Raw genomic sequence first — 20675 nt, 5'->3', positions numbered from 1 at the left:
GACTGAGTCCTGATTCATCCATAGATTCATGAACAATTAATTTCCTATCTCTTTCGCTAAGATGTCTTTTCAGTATTTTCCTTTTTAGGTTTAATCATTACTTATAAAAATGTTTAGTATCAATGTTGTTTTAAGAAATTTTATATTACCTTTTATATCAAACCTTTAGAATCTTTGGTGATGGGAAATTAAATATTTCAATTTCTAAGTATATTTTATGGCAGAGAAGTATGATAAAGTGAGCAATCAAAGACTTTCAACCATAAAAATTGCTGCATTAGTAAAAAAAAAATAAATTTGATAGGGGGAATGGAATGAAAATACAAGTTCAAAGAGAAAAAGAACAACTTAAAATTTCCACCCATTAAGGAAGGGTAGGTTGTGTGGTTTTTTTTTCATTAGAGGAGGGTGAGCATGAAATCACTGCTGTGTTTGGATTCCATATGATATATTTTAAAGTGCTGTGGCAGTTTTATTTTAAAATGTAAATATTTACCTAATGCCAGAAATCACATCTTTCACAAGTTTTAAAACTTACGTAAAAATATTAGATATCGGGGGGAGGGTATAGTTCAAGTGCTAGAGCGCATGCTTAGCATACACGAGGTTATGGGTTCAATCCCCAGTACTTCCTCTAAAAATAAATAAGTAAACTTAATCACCTCCCCCTACAAAAAGTATTAAAATTTTAAAAATTAAAAAAAGTTAGATGGCAATTTAAAAATTTGCAAGATAGATACATAATTTTAAAAAATTGGGCTGGTGGGCATACCTAGAGCAAAACCTTTCGAACCCAGGCCTGATGGCTGCTGCTGCCCCTCAACTCCCACCCTTTCCTGGAGAGAAGGGCAGATGGGGGCCAAGATGGAGGCGGCCCTGGCTGTCAGTCACGGAGGTGGTGGGGCCTTGTTTACACTTCCCTCCAGATTCCAGAGCCCTGGGGGAGCTGCACCTCTCCTCCACGCAGAGTTAAACTGGCTTCACTTGGGAAGCAGGGGCAGGTACTGGCCTGGGTGAATAAGGAACAGCCCTGCAGGCACAGGTGGAGAGGGAGAGCTGGCCCCAGGCCAGGGCGAGTCTCTGTAAATGGGGACGGGCCCAGCCCGCCATCCTGGGCCCCCAGCACACCTTTGGATGCTTGGGCGACTTGACCCGAGGGGAGGCCACTTCCACAGAGGCATGGTTTATTTCACAGACAGCAGAGATGTTGTTTCTGAAGGGGAGGCTGAAGCCCAGTCTCAGGTGGGGGCTGAGGGATTACTTTGGTTTCTGCTTCTTCTACTCAACTCCTCTCCCAACCCGTCCTCCATGCTTCTCCTCCCTGTTTCGTCCTGCATGATGTATCTGGTTGGCCTAAGAGTGTATGACTGCCCCGGCCACGTCTTCCTCCCCATCAGCCCCTCCCCAAGGCCCTGAATCTGTAGACTAGGCTGAGAAGAGGTCTCTCAGGAAAAGAGGCAGCATCCTTCCTGGGGCTCCAGGGGCAGGAGAATGCGGAGGGGTGGAGGGACGGCCAGGTCCAGCGTGGGGTGTAGATGAGGCTTCTCTAGGTGAGAGTCCCTGGGATAAAGCCCACTGAATTAATCCTTTACTAGAGCTGCTGCGTGTCCCCCAGCTGCAGGTGGCGCTGCTGAGCACAGAGGCAGAAGGCAGTGAGGGGGACCAACTCACGCTGTTTCTGGTGGGAAGACCCGTGACATGAGTCGGGCAGAGGAGCCCCAGGCCCACCACTAGCTGTGTGGCTTGGTCAGGCCCTTCCTGGCTCTGGGCCTCAGTTTCCTCATCTGTGATCGTAGCTACAGTGAGGACGGTGCGAGAGAGGCTGGTGTGGGCAAATGCCTGTAGATATGTGACCCGCTCTTCTCTTCTCCTGTGACTTCTTCGCTCGCGTTCCCGAGAGCCCCTCGTGCTGCTGCACAGCTTCTCTCCTGCCAGCCTGGAGAGCTGGTCTCTCCCCTATCTGCCCCCACCAGGGCCTGCGTGGCAGGGAGAACCCAGAGAAAGGCACTGGAGGAGGATTGGAAGGCTGTCCCCATGGTGGAGTGACGGGCGAGGTGGGGGCACTGAGGGGGTCATACAGTGGCCGTCTGCTTGATGCTATGGAAACTGATCCGTGTGGGTGACGTGGGGATGGACATGGCCCGGGGCACGGGGACTCGGAGGGAGTGATGGTCCTGCCAGCGATGCCACCTCTTCCTCACAGCGGAGCGCACCTGCAGGGGGAGGCAGAGGCTCAGCTGGGCCCGCGGGGGCCACTCCTGGGTCCGGTCCTCTCCCCTGCTCCCTGTCCCGTCAGCTGAGACTGGGGTGGCTTCCCTGAATGCCACCCGCACACCCACTGGCTGGTTCCAAAAGCTGGGTCCTTATCCTGATGCTGTTGGCCCTTGAAGCTCATGCCTCCTCTCTGCAGCCTCTCTTGGGGGCCCCTCCTTCCTCATCTCTCTCCTGGAGACACTCCACACTCCACTCACTCTACCTGATGCTTCTTTTGGACACACTGCCTTCCGTGCCCCCACTTGCTCTGACACCTCTAAGGCAGGACTAGGGGACCTGGCTTCACAGATCTGCCCCTTGCACTCTCCCAGGCCCTGCTCAAGTGTGCGCTCCACTCGCACACCTGGCTAGCATCCTTCTCTCTTCTGAAAGACCTTCCTCTTGCCTCCTCCACATCCCTGACCTTATCTACCTCCTGATAGACTCCACCTTCTTACCATGGCACACAGCTAAGATTAGAAAGCTACTCATTTCAAAACCTGATCGTTGCTGGTGCCATTTTATTTCCGTTTGTTTTGAAACAGAAGAATCCGTCTGCAAATGGATCGTGTCATCCAGGTGCGTGCCTGGCGCGTGGCTGAACTGACTAAGCGCTCCGTAGGCATTCACTGTTCGCCTGCTCTAGCGGCTCCTTCTCTCCCTGCCCCCCAGCTCATACCGATCTCCACTTTTGGCCTTTCCCATCTGGGGTCTGCTCTAGTGGACAGAGACCCAGGTGTGCAGACTCCGCCATCGCCCTGTGTACAGGCAGAGGAAGGGCCTCCGGATGGCACTGGCACTCCTCTGTGGAGTTTGGAAGCTCTCAGGCCCTGGTGGGGAGATGTCTTCTCTTTGCCCCAGCACCCACTGCGTGTCCTCACCCACTGCAGGCCTGAGTGAGCATCTCCCCAAGTCTGCTGCGCTAGGATTCTGCACTAAGGCTGGGGAGGTAACCGGGCCTCCCTGCGGCCTGGCACGCGGTCTCCTCTGCGGTGGTGAGGGGAGGTGGGGGATGTGCTGTTGACTTTCTGCTCCCTGGGTCCATAAAGGCTTGGATGGACGGGTTACACCTGATTTGCTCCTGGAAAGCATTCTCCCGTCACCACCTGTGTTGTGGCTTCCCTCTTCTGTGAGACCCTGTGGCCTGGGCTCCCTGCTCACCAGTGCATTGTAAAGAGCCAGCACATTGATTCTGGCCTGCATAGTTGACCTTCTAAACTGGTTGGAGTCCCTCAGGCAGGATTCCTGTCTCCCCAAAGCTGGGTGGTTTCTCCTGCCTTCCCCTCCCTTCTCCAGGGCAGAGCTGAGCAGAGCCAAGGACTCCCAAAAGGTTGGGGGGCTCCACTCGAACTGCCCTGGAGTGGGGTCTGGGGACCTCAGAGCCCAGGCCTCCCCTGGACCCATACCTTTCCCCTGGTCTCATACCTCTCCATTGAAGAAGCAATAGAAGACAGACACAAAGAAGCCCTGGGAAGGAAGGAGGGAGAGGTCAGTGACCTGCTTTGGGAGCTGCTCTGCCTGGAGGGGTGGAGTGGGGACAGGATGACTGGGGAAACACTCTGACTTGACCCTGGAGGCTCAGAGCGGGGTGGGCACCCCCATCATGGAGCACGTGTACTGGAGTCCACTGGGAATGACAGGCTGCCGTGAATCCCGCATGGGCTGGGCCAGCAGTAGCTGCAGACGGGGGTGACCCTAACCCAGTTGTGGGTGGGCCCAGCTGGGCCTTGGGGTAGGAGTGATGGGGCCAGGGCCCGGGTTCAGGGTGTGCACGTGCTTGCATTTCGGTGTGTATGAAGTGGACCACGCATACACCAGTCCTGGGTGAAGGGCTCTGTGAGGGCACAGGTGCCAGGTCAGGAAAGCTCACTGTGGCTCCATCCGGCCATGCGCCCCACCTGGAATGACTGCAGGAAGGAGTTGAAATAGATGAACACAATCTGTGACAGCTCGTCCTCCCCAGGGTTGACGAAGAACAGCATGTAGGTGATGCCCAGAAGGGGCAGGAGAACCAGGGTGGCCTTCACCGCCTTCCTGTGGGGAGAGGGTGACCAGACCCATCTGAGCCCATACTCCAGTCAGGGCCTCACTCATGGGTGTTTCTTCCGGGAGCCTGAGTGAGGACTCAGAGGGCCCTGCCCAGAGGCAGGGGAATGGCCCAGATGGCCCCCTCATTACCCGCCTGCAGGGCGTCAAGGCACCCGTCACTTACCTGTACTGAACCGTCTCTGATGTGGTGGATGCTCGTAATTTTGTCATCAGGATCCTGACGATGTTGAACAGAAATACAAAATTGATCTGGAGGGAGGGAGGCAGAGAAGGAAGCAGGATGGCCCATGAGGTGGGGGTGAGCTGAGAGGCAGCCACCTCCCCTGTGACCCACTGAAAACCCACGTCTCTTGCACATGCCCATCCCACCCCAGGCACTCCAGCACCTGCCTGGGGTCCGAAGGCCTCTGTTCCTCCCTCACTGGGACAGGCAAGTGGCCCATTTGCTCAGTTCCCTGCCACCCGGGGCTCCAGAGCCTGTTTCTCCACCCCCAGACCCAAGGGAGGAAAAGCAGCCTTGGAAGCAGGTATGACTCCTGAGTCCCCAGACCCTTTGCCCTCCCCGGGGGACGCCACTGGAGCTGGGCCCAGGGCTCTGCCCGGCCCTCCCCTCTGCTCAGGGACCCTCTTATTGATTGAGGGTCTCCCTGAGGCCCTTCCAAGAGGACAGCCCTGCCCTGTAGAGAGGACTCGGCCAGATGGAGTGATTAATAACTTGACTGCTGGGAGGAGAGATTCATCTCTCACTATGCAGCCCCTGTGCCCAGGAAGACTCTAGAACCTTCACAGGCACCCTGAGGCAATGGAGGTGAACCAGCTGCTGGGCTGACTCCAAGGCTCCTGGAAGGGCCTCATTTATCTTCGTTCTGAGCCTTCTCTCAGCATAGGAGCTGGCTGCACCCAGCCTCTCCCCGGGACCTGCCCATGTGGCCTCCCGAGGCAGCCCCAGGCTGTGTGTGGTCTCTGTGGGCAAGTGCCCATGTCGGCCTGTCCGTGTGCCTGTGTGAGGGCTTGCCTCGGACTGTGTTCGTGTGTGAGGACAGGGACACACCTGTGTCTCTATTCATCTGTCTCCAAGCCTGAGCAGACTGAAAAGCGAGTGTGTGTAGGCCTGACACCCTGGGAATCTTTCCCAAGAAAGTGCCAAATGGGTCAAAAGGACATACATATGAGTCTAGGGTGTTTGCTGGCTCATGTGTGTGCACACGTGTGAGGTGAGCGTGGGTATGCTCGCGCGCACACACACACACACACACACTTACTTCCCAAGTCCCAGTCCTGAGATTCCATCATTTCTTAAGCCCGCCTAAAGTTCTGTATCCTAGGCTGGGAGTCTGGGGACACAGGCAGGCATCATAGGACAGCCCTGTGGGCTCTGGATCACCATGAAGCTTGAGGATGCGCTGGGGGCCTGGGGGGCTCCCTCCTTAGCCTCAGCCTGCTGCTCTCACGCCCACAGTGGCACAGCCTGGTGAGCCCAGGGTGACGGGGTATGGGAAGCCTTCAGCCAGGGCTGCCCATGGCCTGCTGCATCTTGTTTCCTCTTAAGGCTCATCTAATTTCTAGCTCCTGGGTTTCTAGTATATTCCTTTGGCTCATGAGGTCACCTTAACACATAGGTCAATCCTAATTTTCTCATACAAGTGATACAAAATACTTGACCTTTTCTGATTCTTCCTGACTTCTCTGAGAGTAGAGGCTGTTGGAGTCAAAATATACTCTCATTTCTTCCACATTTCCAGGCATTAAATCTTATTTACCCATCATCCCATCAACCTACTAACCAATTCACTCAATTATCCACCCACTCTTATCCATCTATCCATCCACCCATTCATCTATCCATCCAAATATTACTCAGCCAACCATTCATTAATTTATCTACCTACCCACCTACCCATTTAATGTGTAACATCCACCCACCCATCCATCTAGCAATCTAAATATCTACTCAGCATTCCATTCATCAATTTATCTACCTGCTGACCTGCTCACCCATTTATTTAACAGGTGACATACATACATCCCCTATCCACCCAGCCAGCCAGCCAGCCAGCCAGCCAGCCAATAAGCAGTTGCTGAGTCCCTCTGGGCTACAGGGCCCTGTTCCATGTGCTGAGGCAGGAGCAGGGACAGGGGCCAGTGTAGAAGGTCTGGAAGACAAGTTCTTGTCCCCATCCCCTCTCCTCAGCTTAGGCAGGCAGTCAGCGATGCTGGCCCCACCCCATCTCAATCTGGTCTGTGTAGCCCCCAAGTCACTCTTTGCTTTTGAGCTTGGTTCCCAGCTTCCCCCTTTCCAACATCTTCTCCACCTCACTTCCTCGCAGGTACCTTCCTCCCTCCCCCAGGGAGCTGCTGACTACCTCAGCCCATGCTAAGGGCTCCAGCGCTCCATTCTCAGACCCCTCTCTTTCCCCCCTTGCCAAGTCCCAGCTCTTCAGTGAGCAATGGCCACTGTACCCTAATCTTGTCCAGCCTGGCTTCTGGTTCCATTCATTCATTCATTCATTCATTCAGTGAATCTCCTCGCCACGTGTCAGGCCTCTGAGCCCAGCTGCAGCAATGGAAGCGGATGTGGCCCACCCAGCCCCTGGGCAGAAGGCTTGCAGTCTAGTGGGAGGGGGTGTTTTATCTGTCCCAAGGGGCCAGAAAGGCCTAGAGAAATGGCACTTGAGCTGAGAAATGAAGGAAGGTGGGGGATTGTGCCTGAAACAGAGAAAAGGCCAGCAGAGAAAGTCCTGGGGTAGGGGAGACAGGCCGACTCTCAGCCAGTGTGACTGAGGTTAGCCAACACCGTGAAATCTGCCCCTTACTACAGCAACCCCTGCAGGGCACTCCCAGCCCGGAATGTTCTTAGAGCAGCCTGCATGCGGTGCGCTCCCGGAATGCCAAGGGGAGAGGGTGCGGGGTGAAAGGGTAAGGCCAGACCCCTTGGAGACGCTTCCCTGAGAGGCCCAGCCTCACATCACCCAGCCCCGCCCTTCCCGGTGCTGATGCTGGCAGCTCACACCCCACTGACACGCTAGTTCCTCGGGGGAGCCAGCTTCACCTCAGAGGAGGCTCTCTCGGGGGAGCACCCTGCTCAGAGACTGGGCCTGGCACAGTTAGTGGTGGCGGGTGATCTGACTGGGGGTCTGGACGTTCTGGTGCTGCCAGGACAGGTGAGTGTGAGCTGGGGCTCCCTAACGTGGACCAGCACTCATACCGCTCCGGGTTTTGTTCCACTTGTTTCACGACTATTCCTCAGGCCTCCGCCTTATGAGGTAGGTATGATTGTTACCCTGATTTTACAGATGCACAAACTGAAGTTCAGATGGGCTACATCACTTGCCCTTGCCACAGAGGTAGGGGACACTGGTATCAGGATTTGAACCAGGCAGCTGGCCTCAGCACCCTTCTCCTGATCCCCATATCGCACCGCTGCACACACCACAGGAGTTAATGAAACGTGGGCCAGGTGGAAGGAACAGAGGGAAGGCATTGCTTACACTGCCAGGGACAGGTAACTGGAGCTCAGGACAGCCCTACAAGGCCCATCAGTGCAGGATCTGAACCTGTGGTTCCAAGTGCCAGGAGGAACTGCTGGAGCCAGAGCCCCAGGGCCACCGACACTTGTCCTGAGCCCACTAGTCCTCACAGTGACCCTGTGAAGCAGGGACTGGCATCCTCATGTTACAGATGGGAAACTGAGGCTCCAAGAGGGCAAAGAGTTCTCTCAGGATCACACCACAAACTCCAGGGGGCTCCAACCACTGGTTGTTCCACACCACACAGCACATGTCTCCCCATCACCAGGGCAGAGAAATAAACAGACCCAGCTCACTGGTCCTTCACCTCCAGTGCACGCCCCATCCCTGCAAGGGTGAGGACACCTGCTAAGCCTCAGTGCTCATGGGAGCTCCACCTTGTCCCCAAACCCTCACTGTCTGCGTGTGTGCAGAGGTGGGCAGGGAGGGAGGGCTGACATCTCTCCCTCCTCAGCTTCAGACATGGTTCCTCCTCTCCTTTAAACCCAGGCTGGGAGGAAGTCCCTGCCCCGCTCCCCTCCAGCTCCGGGTATTAGGCAGGTTTATTGGGGTGCTGCCATCACATCTCAGCTCTCCTAGCTCTCAGCTTCTTGTAGTACACATTCACCAGGTCAAGCAACATGGCCAGCCTGCCTGTCCCACCTAGATCTGTGGAGTCTGGTGACTTCTCACCAGTGAGCCCCACAAGATGGAACTGGAGGTGTCCCTAGCAGCCGGGGGACTAGTCTGTTTCACAGGCTCTGGGAGCCTGGTCTCCACTGGATGCCTCAGTTTATTCTTCCTGTTGGCATTTCCAAGGCAAGTGAAGTCTCAGAGGCCTCAGTCCTCAGGCCCGCTGCACGCAGGGTGCTGGCTGGGTCATGGAGAAAGCCCAGACAACTCACATCCCTGCCGCCAGGGCCCCTGAACACCGTGGTTCTCCAACTAGAGTATGCACATCAAAAGTGCTTGTTTCAAATGCAGATCTTGGACCCACCCCAGAGATTCCCAGTGGCAAGTGGGGGGCCCTGGAATCTACATTTGGAACAGGGGCAGCTAGAATATTGCTGGGAGGAGCACTGAATGGAAAGACACCATCTGTGGAACAAAGAACCAACACTTTTGCCAGACTGAGCTGAGGTGCCATACATCATCCACCTGCAGCTGCAGGGGACCATTCCCAGCTGGAGGCTTTCTCTGGTGCTGGGGAGCTAGCTCAGCCTGAAAAATGAGGGGACGGGGGCGCTGGAAATATGGGGATGTAACATCCCCCGGGCGACCTCCACTGATGGGGCATGAAGCGTGTGGGTGTGGCTTCCTGACCAGGGGTCAATCCTGAGACGTGTCTAAGTGTTGCCCCGTGGAAGGCTGCTCATCACCTCGCCTTTGCTGGTTTCCTCCCTTCCTTGTCTTCTATTCCGGCTCCTCCCTGGGCTTTCTGGGACCACCTCCCATATGAACACCTGGCACCAAGTCCTTGTCCTGTAGCTCAAATTCCATCTATTAAACTGGCATTTGCATGGCCTTGGGCAAGTTGCTTAATTAACTTCTCTGAGCTTCAGCTTCCTTTCCTGTCCAGTGGGGATGGCCATGAAGCTTGTCTTGGAAGGTCAGCACAGGTTAAAATACCCACGGAGAGTACTGAACTCAGGCCTGGTGCAGAGAAGGGGGGGCCATAATGTCACATGCCTTCCCCATGCCAATGGCCGTGACAACAGCCTCCTGCAAACCCAACCGGCCAACTCACTTCCCAGAACCCAGAAATAAGCATGGGTCTCTCAAACAGCTGTGAACCACTAGGGGAGGGCACGGGTGGCTGGGGCACTGAGCTCATATCCAATGGAGAGGACAGCAGGAGGTGGTGGGTGACCTGCCCTTCAGTCTCAGCTCAGTGAGCTATTAGTGGTGGCCTTGAGCAGCTGTTTCATCTCTCAGTTTCTTCATCTGTGAAATGGGGAGCATCATCCGTACTTCCAAGCATCAAGGATGTGAGGATTGGAAATAACGAAGGCAGAGCTTCTGAAATGAAGGCTCAGTTTTGAACCTGGAAGCCCTGTGAGTGCAAATAGCTGGATGTGGGCTGGGTCCTAAGGGAAAGACAAGCACAGGGCTCTTGGTGACGGTGGAACCGGAGAAGGAGGCATGGGGAGGAGGCGGGAGTTGGGTCTTGGCACTGGGCCCTCCAAGCCTGTCTCCCTTTCTCTGTTCATTTCCTCACTGCTGTTCAACATCCTTGCAGAGGGGGCTCACTCCACACACAGGCCAACCTCCCCTTGGCTGGCTCCCAGGCTCCTCAGAAGCCCTCTCCCTGCAGGATGGGCTCTTAGCAGCTGGTGGGGAAGGGATGGGTCTCACGAGGTTTCCGTTCACACTGCGGGGGTCAGTGACTCATTGCAGCTGAGACTCCAAGGACAATGATTCCCCTGACTGACTGCTGTCAAGGACTGGCTTCTGCCTCTGAAATGAATGGAGCCCTGATGGTGGAATTCCAGGCAGTGGGTAAAAAACCTTCCTAGTCATCTCTGGTTCATATACATCAAGGACACTCCAAAGATGGGGGTCAAATGATTCCAGGAAGAAGTCACAAAAGGGAGAATAAGGAAATAAAAAGAGGTAAACAGTAATTGTCTCCAAGGTAGACTAAAGAAACCCCCATTAGGCACCTGCTGTGTGCAAGAGGAGGATGGCAGTCTCTCTCCATCTTCCTACAAGGAGCGAGTGGCCCTTTAAGGAAGCTGGTACACACAGTAGACTGAAATTATCAAGCCTGAAATAAGTCTTACATAAATGCCAATTTCTTAAGGGGCTTTTTGTATGCCTTTTTTTTTTTAAATGTATGATACATAATGGATTCGTTTTTGCAGAATGCAGCCTCTACTTAAACTCCACCTCAATTAAAGCTTGTCGTGGATCAAAGACATGGTGGCAATTATACCTTAGATGCGAGTATGTTTGGCAAAGGGCGAGGAGCTGGATAAGGAACAATTGCTCATTATACATCATTCGCTCCGGCTCCAGGCTGGGGGCGGTGGGCTGGGCCCTGGGGGGCGGGGTGTAGCTGCAGGTGGAGGGAGATGTAGGTCTGGGCTGAACAGACCCTTCTCTTGCCACCAGCTGCCGCCTCGCTGGGCTCTCTCAGCACTGGACCTGGCAAGGGGACATCAGATGTCGGAGGCACTAGAAATCTGCCAGTCAGACCCATTCTCTGTCCAGAGAAAGAATATGAAGGCTTGAGAGGGGAGGAGGCTGCATCAAGGCATGGAGTGTGGGGAAGAGAGAGCTGGGAGCGAGCAAGGTGCCAGGCAGCAGGGAGGTGTGAACAGTGTGTGCGGGAGGCGGTGGGGGGTGCGGCTGCTCCAGGCCACATCCTACCCGAGTCTCTTCTGGGTGAATCTTCTGCTGTCCTCCTAGTGCCCAACCCTGTCTCAGTTCCCACTGAGGACCTACCAGAAGCACGAGGATGATGGGGCCCTGGTAGATGTAGTCCACTAGGTCGCCGGGCTCCTTGCCAAACCAGCACCTGCAAAGTAGGCTGTAAGTGGCCTGCTGACCCAGAGACTGGGGATGACTGCAGACTTGGGGCCAGGGTCCTCCAGCATAACCCTTTCTGAGACTCAATCTCCATGGCTGCTCCTTCCCAAAAAGCTTGGATGGATAGACAGCCCCACTGACAATCCTGGACTACCTTTTGCCTTACATGGAGGGTCTGGTCTCCCCAGGCAGACTGAGGCAGGCACTGGGGCTCCTCCTCCTCCATGCTCCCCGACCCATCCCAGACTGCTGGGCCCAGAGGGCTGGACCTGCAGGAGGCTTGTGAGTGAAGGGAGAGCTGGGCTCCCCATTGCAGGCTCAGGGCCCAACTGCCCGTACCACCTGTTCCCGCACTGCTTGCAACCCGCCGCTCCTTGTGCCAGGCACTCAGCTGCACAAAGCAGCAGATGTGGAGGTGGGAGCCTTCTCCCAGCCCGATTCCTGGCCTCAGTCACCCAGCGAAGGGAGCCCACTGCTACGGAAGTCTTGGTTATTCTCCGGAGATGATGGGGGGTGGAGAAGCCTCGGGGTCTGGGGGAAGGGCTGGCCCAGGACCCAGTCTGGCTCTGCCAGTAACTCCTACTGGAGCTGAGGAAGGGCCCCACAGACATTGGGAAATTCAGACTGTGTCCTCCACAACCTCAGAGGTCATCCAGTGCACACTGCCGCAAGTAGGAATCTCCCCTGCGGCCTCCCAGCACCGGGGTTTCTATGTTTTGTTTGGACACCCCCTGTAACTGGAAGCTCACTACCTCTCAAGGCAGCCCTCTTATTCTTGGGCAGATTTTATCATTAGGAGTTCTTCCTAATGCTAAGTTCCTGGAACGCGCCCCATTCCCGCCCCTGCCCCAAAATCCCATCTGCTCTCTCCAGCCTCAGAGACCCCTTTAAGATCTGTATACAGAGACTGACATTCCCTTGTACCCTCTTCTCTCAGCTGTTGGCACCTGACTTCCCAGCCGCTCCTTGGCTGACCCGTGGCCAGAGTTGCTGTCATCTGGGCCAAGGGCTGAGTATTTCAAAGTCTCTGGTGCAGAAAGGGTCCCAAGATGGGACACTGCACCCCAGGCAGAGACTCGGATGCCAGAATAAAACACGCACCCATGGACCTGGCTGGGGCGTCTGTGAGAGGCTCAATGTTACAGCCTTGGATGTGCTCTGGGCTGAAAGCCGGGAGCTCTTGCCCTCCTCCATATACCCCAGGCCAGGCCTGCCCCATTCAACTCTAGGCTGGAGGCTTTACTGGAGGCCAAGGGGGTCAAGCATCAGGTGTTTAAAGGAACCATGATTCCTAGCTCGATGCAACAAAGCTGACTTGACACATGAGCATCTCAGGGTGCTGGGGAAATCTTTTTAATTTAAGGACAACAGAAAAGTGAATCTGTCCTGGCGTGGCTGCAATTCCTGCCCCGTGGCTTGGCTGGAACCCAGGGCTGACTTGTCCTAACATCCCTCTGACCCCCATGGAGGGCCTGTCTTACTTACTGTTCATTCTCGTAGTAGAGTTTGCCAATGGCCCAGGCGATGATAATGGGGCAGGGGATGCCTGAAAGAAGGACAGACATGGACAGACAGGTGGTCAGGAGCCCCTCTCGTAGAATAAAGGGGGGAGGGACCACAAGGGGCTTGAATCATGTTTCCAATCATCCAACTGCAGGCCATCCATGACCCCAGGGGGTCCTGTCCCTAGACCCCCGCCCTCAGCCCTCCCCTACTCTCAGTCACCCCCTCCAAGCAGGTCAGAGAGATGAGAGATGGCGTGATTTTCTGAGATTTTTTTGATAGAGAAATGGAGCTGGCCAGCTTCTCTTTTAAAGCCAGAGACAAAGGTCTTTGGATTGGCCATTCCAGACAAGAAGAAGAGGGCTCTTTGTGGAATGTCCTTTTGGAGGGACAATTTGCTCCTTCCTCACCAGCGTGGTGGGGAGTGGCTGCATCTTTGGGCCGTCCCAGGGGTGGTAGACAGCAATGTGATACTGTCCTTGGACACAAGATGAAGGGAAGTGACCCTGCTGGCAGTACCCTCTCCCACTAGGCCCTCCTGGACCCCCGGGACCCTCACACCATCCGATGAAGAGGAAGAGCCACTTGCGCAGGCGCTCAGTGGAGTAGGTCATGACGATGGCCGTGTGCAGGTAGCAGCCCTCCACGAACATCCAGAAGAAGTTAGTCACCACGAAGTAGTTGAAGATGGTGGTGATGCAGCGGCACCAGACCTGCACGGGGTGGGCAGCAGTCAGCGGCTGCCCAGGGTCAGGGCCCAAGTGCGCAGCACGGGCGCTGGCGGAGGGGAGGCCGTTTGGGTTGGGTCATGGACATGGCGTTAAATATCCTGGAATCACATTCTGGGATGCTTCCTCCTCCCATCATTTCTCTTTCACTTTTTCAGATTAAGTGAAGCTGCCGGGCTCCCCTGGAACCAGGGTGCCTGACTTCTCCCTAGGGCTTTCTAATCTCCCTTTTGCATAAAGAAAGAAGGATCCTGGCTCTGAGTTCTCTTCAGGCAGAGGCTAGAACTGAGTCCTGTTTGTGTTTTCACTGTCTTTTTCTTTGAGTGTCACCTTCAATTCACAGCGAGTCAGACCGGCTTCCATTTAGGGATGGGATATGAAATTTCATGTAGAAAAGAAGTAGTGAGTCAATTAAAAGGAAATTGTGATGGAAACGGTCCAGGGGCTGTGAACATGAGCTGCTGTGGTGGAGGTGATGCTCTGGGTGTAGGAGATCCTGGGCTGAGTGTCAGCACTGCTGCCACTGGAGGGATACTCGCTAACTCCGGGGTCTCCAACGAGTGGCCGCACCTCTCTGAACCTCACCGTGCGGTGGAGAAAATAATGATGCCACCCTGCCAGTTGGTTCAAGGAGATGGAGGACGGCAAAGGCAGGTGCCCAGAAGTGAACGTTGTTGCCATTTGCCTTCTCAGCTGAGGGGAATTTGCTCCTGTCCCTCTGAGCAGGGCTACCCGCCCCTCACAGGGAAGACCGGGGTGCAGGCAGAGGACAAGTCTGCCCAGGGGCACAGGGAGCCACAGCGGCAAGGTCTCCGGCCTCAGGCCAGAGCTCTTATCAACAGACCCTGCCTGGTCAGCCTTCCGAGGGGTTCGTCCCCATGACACCCTCAGAGTTGAGGCTGGGACCTGGGGACTAGTGGTCAGAGGAGCCCCGTGATGGGGAGCTGATGGCCCCTGTGGACAGCTCAGCCACTCTCTGTCTGGCTCTAACAGCCCTGGCTGTCAGATAATCAGCTGAGCGGATCACAGCCTCCATGGCTTTCCCCCATGGTCCTAACTAAGCCTGATTTGAGGTCCCACGTGGCTGTCTGTATCCTCTGTTCTGAGAAAGTCCTGCTGAGATGGGACTTGAAAGAGCACCCTCCTCCCAACCCTGCTTTTTCTCCAAGATAACAATACCTTATTACTACAAGCCAACCTGGGCTGCAGGGCACCCACACTGGATTGAATTCCATTAGTCCTGGGGCATAGCTCAATGTGGGGCCAAGTTAAGGGTCAAACCAGGCTGGGTACATGCTCCAACGATCCAGAGACAGCGTACTGAGCACTCTCTAATGGTGAGCCAAAGAACTCTGTGCATGGCCCCATCCTAGGCTCTGGTTTTACAAGGACTTGGATACAATACACTAGCAGCTGATACAAACCCAGGATTGGCAGGCAACATGTGGCTGGCCTGCTCAAGATCCTGGTGGCCCAGATGCAGAGGCATCATTACAGTGTCATCTAACCTCTCTGAGCCTCAGTTTTCATGACTGTATAATGGGAAAAAATCCCTACAAGTGTCTCTTTGGAATTAAGTGAGATAAAGCTAAACAGAGGTTAATTTTAGACTCCCTTTCTCTAAGAGGTCTTTGGGAGGTGCTGAACTCATTAGACGGAGAGCAGAAGAGAATAAACCAAGATCTAGTGTCAGGTTTGTGCTGCTCCCAAGCCCCAGCCTGGCCCCATTCCCCGACCCCTGGCTCTGGAGGGACACTGATTGGGTAGAGGTGAGCTCAGATCCAGGTCCCCACCTAAGGACTGGGCAAGAGAGGTGGGGACACCCAGTGCCCCCCAGGCCCAGCCCCCAACTTCCACCCAGTGACCTCGTTGCTCTCATGCACTTCATGGTCGATGAGCTGCAGCAGGAACCACATGACATTTCTCAGGATGAAGGTAGTGATGAGGTTCCAGTGAATCACGTTCCGAAGACAGCGGATGCTCCTGTGGGACGCCCAGGTCAGGGGTCAGCCAGGATCAAGTGTCAGCTGGGACAGGCTGCACCTGGGGTCAGAGCTCAGTTGGGGCAGGGGTCAGGGGTCAGCTAGGGTTATGGGTCGGCTAGATCTGGTACCCCTCCCCCCCAACAAGTTCAGGGAGAGACTCAGCCTGGGGTGAGGACAGAGCTGTACCAGGAGCCAGATTCCCACTTGTAGTGGCCACGGATGGATCTCCCAGAGCTGCTCCCCCTATGCATCCTGCATCTCTGCCAGAGGTCAGTGCGTGGGCACCTCCCCCAAACCCCTTTTGCTCCCTGGCTCCAGGACCCCCCGAGTGGAGGTGAGAATGTCTGGGACAGGTGAAACGGGTGCCATGGGAGGAGAGCAAGGAGAAAGCAGGGGAGGGTGGACTCACCGCAGGGCCAGAAAAAGCAGGAAGGCAGCCACAAGAGCTGCCACAGACACACAGTGACCCAGGTAGTTGACAACGAGGGCAATGTGGTAATGCAGGTCATACTTCCTCTGCTGGATAGACAGACAGACAGACACGTGGGCAGATGGAGGCCAGGGGCATGTGGAGGGTGGGGCTGGGCACGTTAGTGATGGCCACGCTGTGTGTCCTGACCTGGCTCTGCACTCTCTCAGCCCTGAGTGACTCTTGGTATAAATGGCTGTGGTCAGGACTCCCCAGGTGCAATTTGGGGGCAGATTTGGACACGACGTATTTTGAGATGTGCCAGAGCTGTGGGTATATAGATACTATTTTCTTTTTAATTTTGGAATGGGAGTTTGCCACACCTGTGTTTCATCTCAGCTCAGACCCTAGCGGGCTGAGCAACTGAGGGGGAATCGATTTCTATCTCTGGGACTCAGTTTTGACATCTGTACAATGGAGACAACCTTCCCTCCTGTCTCAGAAGCAGTGACCTGTGGGTGGTCTGGGGGTGCCTCAGGATCGGTCTGCCCTGGCTGCAGCAATGAGGGGGTGCCTTGTCTGTAGCAATTTTAAGAACAATGTCAAGACCAAACAAAAGTCACTCTGCTTCTTATTATCACCACACACTGGCGATTCTAAACAGAGGCAGTAATTTAAAAAACTTCTTCCTTCCGGGGCAGACTGTCCGGCCACCCGACCCCTGCTTTGGTCTGCCACTGCTCAGAGGGGCTGTGAGACGGAGCGGTAAGGGCAGAGGGCTGGAGGCAACCGCCTTCTGTCCTTTATGACCCATCCAGCTTGCCACTCTTGTGGTTCCCACTGCAGACCCCTTTTGGCTCACATTTTGTATAATCACTTTCTCAGTGTAGACAAATGTTTTTCCTCTGAACTTGGAATTCTTTTGGGGAAAAGTTCCAGCCCCGCTGGGGGCTATAGTGGGCGAATGAGGAGGGGGATTGAGGGGATGGTTTCCACATGGAGTCATACAATCAGAATGCCAGATGGGGAAACTGAGACCCAGAGGTGGAAGGGAGTCACACAGCCTGTTAGATGTCGGGGCATTGGTTACAAGGTCACTCATTCCCTTCTCATGTCATGTGCCACCTTGCCTGTGTCCGTCTCTAGCCAAGCTCTCCCGAAGGTGGGGCTCCACGTCCCCCCTCCTCTACCCCACCACAGTGTCCCTGAGCACAGGGCAGGACGTGGGGGCAGAGGCAAGAGGTGAAAAAAGTGGTGGTTGGGTGACATAAGGACTGGTTCTGCCACCCTTGGGATCCTCTGTGCTCAGTCTGAGTCCTACTACCTGTACAAGGACCAGGGGCAAGGCAGGTGGGAGCCACTTACCTTATCATCCAAAATGGGCTCACACTGTGAATAGTTGATCCGTGAGGCCCATGTCCCATTCTCCAAGCACTCTCGGTAGGCATTCCCTACAAAAGATGCCAAGTACCAAGAGGCAGGTCACTCCCCTCCTCAAGAACACTCCCTGCCACCCTGGTGTCCACAGGATAAGGTTCATACATCTCAGCCTCTCTAGGCCAGGAAACACACAACGCAGGTCTGAACTTTATGTGAAAGGCATTAATGTGAAAAGTGTACAAAAGACATCACCCACGGTAGCTAAAAGGCATGATAAAACCCATTTTTGATACAATCTTTGACTAGCATTTTGCACATTTTCTTTAATTTTATTCAGAACTGAACGCCACTGTGAGCCCTGGGTTGTGGCTGAAGATTCACTGCTTTCAGCACGCTGGATAATTTCCATCCTTATCTCAATCATTTTCTGCTCATGAGATCCATACTTTTCCCACCAGTATCAGCACTTCCGTTTTCATAATAGCTGCCGTTTACACAGCAGGGGTTTGCCCCATACCAGGTCCTCTTCTAACTGCTTTATTGACGCTTGTCCATTCCATCCTCACAGCCACCCCATGCAGTAGATACTAACATGAACCGATTTTACAGAGGAGGAAACTGAGACACAAGGAGATTAAGCGGCTTGCTAAGGATGCAAAGATGAGAACATTCAAACCCAGAAGGTCTGGCTTCAGGGTCTACGTTGTCAACCCCGAGGCTACTGAGGGAGAGGTGCACAGGAAGGTTGGTGATCTGGGGAAACAGGACTGTGCTGCTGACCTAGAGCTGCAGCTGCCTGGGAGACCACCATGTGATCTCTAAATGTTTGAGAACCTGCCTCTGTGTTAAAGCTGGAATATGATGTGGGAAAGGACATTTCAGAGCAACAGTGTTTGATGTGCAAAAGCACAGGTTTTATCGAAGGGGGATGTACAAAGTTCAAGGAACACTTATGCTCTGTTTAAATCCTAGACTGACAGTCAAGATCTAGTTTCTAGGTCACCCGCTCCAGGGAGCCCACCGTGCCACCTCCAGCCCTCACATCTGATAACTCCAAAGCCCTTTGCCAGCCTCTGCTCTGTTTCATTGTATGTATCTTACCTCCCCCACTTACTTACAAATTCTACGTGATCCATTGTTTGGGGGTAATTTGTACTAGGGTTCGGCTCTCTGGCTAATGGGCAGTTGTTTGTGGAGTTTTCTTTGGGGCTTATGTTAGCTACACAATATAAAGCTAATTAAAATAAATAGCTCACAGGGCACAGACTCACAGAGCTGGAGGGGAACCTTAGATTGTTTTTGGAAGCAATGAGTTTTGAAATAATTAAGTTACTCAAAAAAAAAAAAATCCACTTCCGTTGAGCTGACAGTGAGTTAAAAGCAATGGAATTATTAAGGAGCACTTGCTGAAGAGCAGGAACAATGGGGGAGATTCTATTAGCCTAATTATTTTTTAATTTGGTGATCTGAGCTCATAGATTTTTCAAATTTCAGGTTGTTACCGGCCTGTTCCTGCCTCCTGGGCCTGTCGCTTGTTGGCAAGTCCTGCCTCTGGCAGGTCCCTGGCCCGGATGTGAGTCAATCAGGCCAGTGCTGGTCTGAGACCGATTCCGACCCCAACATGAGGACACTAGCTCCTCGCCCCTGGCCATGGCACCCAATTACCCACTTGGGTTTTCTCCTTCCACAAGGAGAACAATAGAATGTTTGTATGTTAAGAGAATCTGATGCATAGGGTCAGTGATGTTAGTAAACTAAAAGACAGAATATGGCGTGAAGCCAAAAGGACCCGCGTAAAGGCATCTTGGGAAGGTGGGTGCTTTTGTAAAATGAACAGTCCCTTCCTAATGGGTGTTTAGAGTCCATCTCGACAGGCCTGTGTGAGGTGAGACAGACACTCATCCTGGCTGTGGTTCAAACGACAGAAAAATTGATCTTCAATGGATGTGTTCACAGATGTTATCCAGCTTTCCCGAAGTTCAGTTAAGCTCCTTCCTCCAGGAAGGCCTCTTTGATTGCTCTCATCTCACAGGTCTCTTTCTTTTGAGCCTCCCAACACTCCCATCTCCCTCAGTCCTGACAGCCTGAGCCCCACACTCCAGCTCTTGCTCATGACCTGGCCTTAATTGTTTAGGTGTGTGAATCTGGTCTCTGATCAGTGTGGGGCTCCCTGAAGACATGGACTCAGAATACTCATTTCCCACGTATGATATCTTGTGGTACTGACCATGGAGCAGGCTTGCAGATGGGAGGGAGTCAGGATAGAGATGTTGTTGAGACTTTTCTGGTCCCTTACATCAATGCCCCTGTGATACCAAGTTCTGTGGATTCTGTCTCTTTCCTTTTCTGGAGTCCACCTGCTTCATGCCCATTAATCTTCTTGCCTAGATTAACACAACTGCCTCCTATCTTGCCTCCCTATTGCTTCTCTTGACCCCTCAACTCTCTATCCTTTGACCCCAACTGCCAGAGTGAGCAATGCTAATTTCTTTTTTATTTTTTTAACACTTATTTATTTATTTTAATGGAGGTACTGGGGATTGAACCCAGGACCTCGTGTACACTAAGCATGCACTCTACCCCACCCATGCTGATTTCTGATTAAAAGCCATCATCAGCTTTTTATCACTCTTGGGAATGAAGTCCAACTTTCTTGGTGTGCTATTCAAGGCCCTTGACACTCGGGCCCCAGCCTAACTTTCCTGTCCCATCTCCACCACTTCGCACGCAGTTGAAGTTTGCACGAGCAGGCCTGGCACATACTCAGCTCCATGTGAGCTACTGCTTGAAACACCCTTCCTGCTCGCCCCCATTGCTCACTGACAAACTTCTACGTATCTCTTAACCTCCAGTTTAAATGCAACCTCCTCCTGGAGGCTTCCCAAACATCCAAGGTGTTAAGCAATCTCTTTTTTCCCCCCTCTAAACATCTCCTCTGTGTCTTCCCATCTCTTGAAACATTGGCCTTCATATTCTATTGCCCTTGAACTACAGCAACACATCCACTTCACATCACAGTCCAGTGCACGTGTGCACGTACACACACACACACCTCATATCACTGAATCCAGTTTTGCAGAGTGAAATTTATCTTGACCACAGCTATATTTTTCTTTCTACTCTTTTCTAATGTTTTATATAAAAATGTTAGTCACGACCCACTAAATTTACTTTGCAGTCCACTATTGCACCACATAGCTTGAAAAACGAAAAATCTCTTTTATGGCATTTGCCATAACTCACTATGGGCTTCATCTCTTTGGAATTGGTCCTTCTTTTCTTTGCTACTGAACTTGAGCTCCCTGAAGGCAGACAAGTAGGCAGAGACCAT

The 20675-nt window shown here is 53.4% G+C and overlaps 1 protein-coding gene across 2 annotated transcripts in view; it reads right to left on the bottom strand.

The window, feature by feature from the left end:
* Positions 1–1175: 1175 nt before the first annotated feature.
* The window catches only part of CRHR2 (corticotropin releasing hormone receptor 2), a 45732-nt gene continuing 26232 nt past the window's right edge, over positions 1176–20675 (bottom strand). For both annotated transcript variants that reach the window (XM_064487784.1, XM_010988045.3), the window contains 10 exons: positions 17330–17415; positions 15965–16074; positions 15436–15553; positions 13402–13555; positions 12825–12885; positions 11256–11328; positions 4466–4551; positions 4152–4287; positions 3679–3720; positions 1176–2213 (listed from right to left, as the gene is read on the bottom strand). In XM_064487784.1, coding sequence (XP_064343854.1) covers positions 2073–2213; positions 3679–3720; positions 4152–4287; positions 4466–4551; positions 11256–11328; positions 12825–12885; positions 13402–13555; positions 15436–15553; positions 15965–16074; positions 17330–17415 — 1007 coding nt within the window. In that variant the 3' untranslated portion in view covers positions 1176–2072. The remainder of the gene's footprint in view (positions 2214–3678; positions 3721–4151; positions 4288–4465; positions 4552–11255; positions 11329–12824; positions 12886–13401; positions 13556–15435; positions 15554–15964; positions 16075–17329; positions 17416–20675) is intronic.

Source organism: Camelus dromedarius, chromosome 7, assembly GCF_036321535.1.
Source record: "Camelus dromedarius isolate mCamDro1 chromosome 7, mCamDro1.pat, whole genome shotgun sequence".
Classification (NCBI taxonomy): Eukaryota; Metazoa; Chordata; class Mammalia; order Artiodactyla; family Camelidae; genus Camelus; species Camelus dromedarius.
The sequence above is the reverse complement of the archived record's forward strand: the minus strand, read 5'-3'. Positions and strand labels throughout refer to the sequence as shown.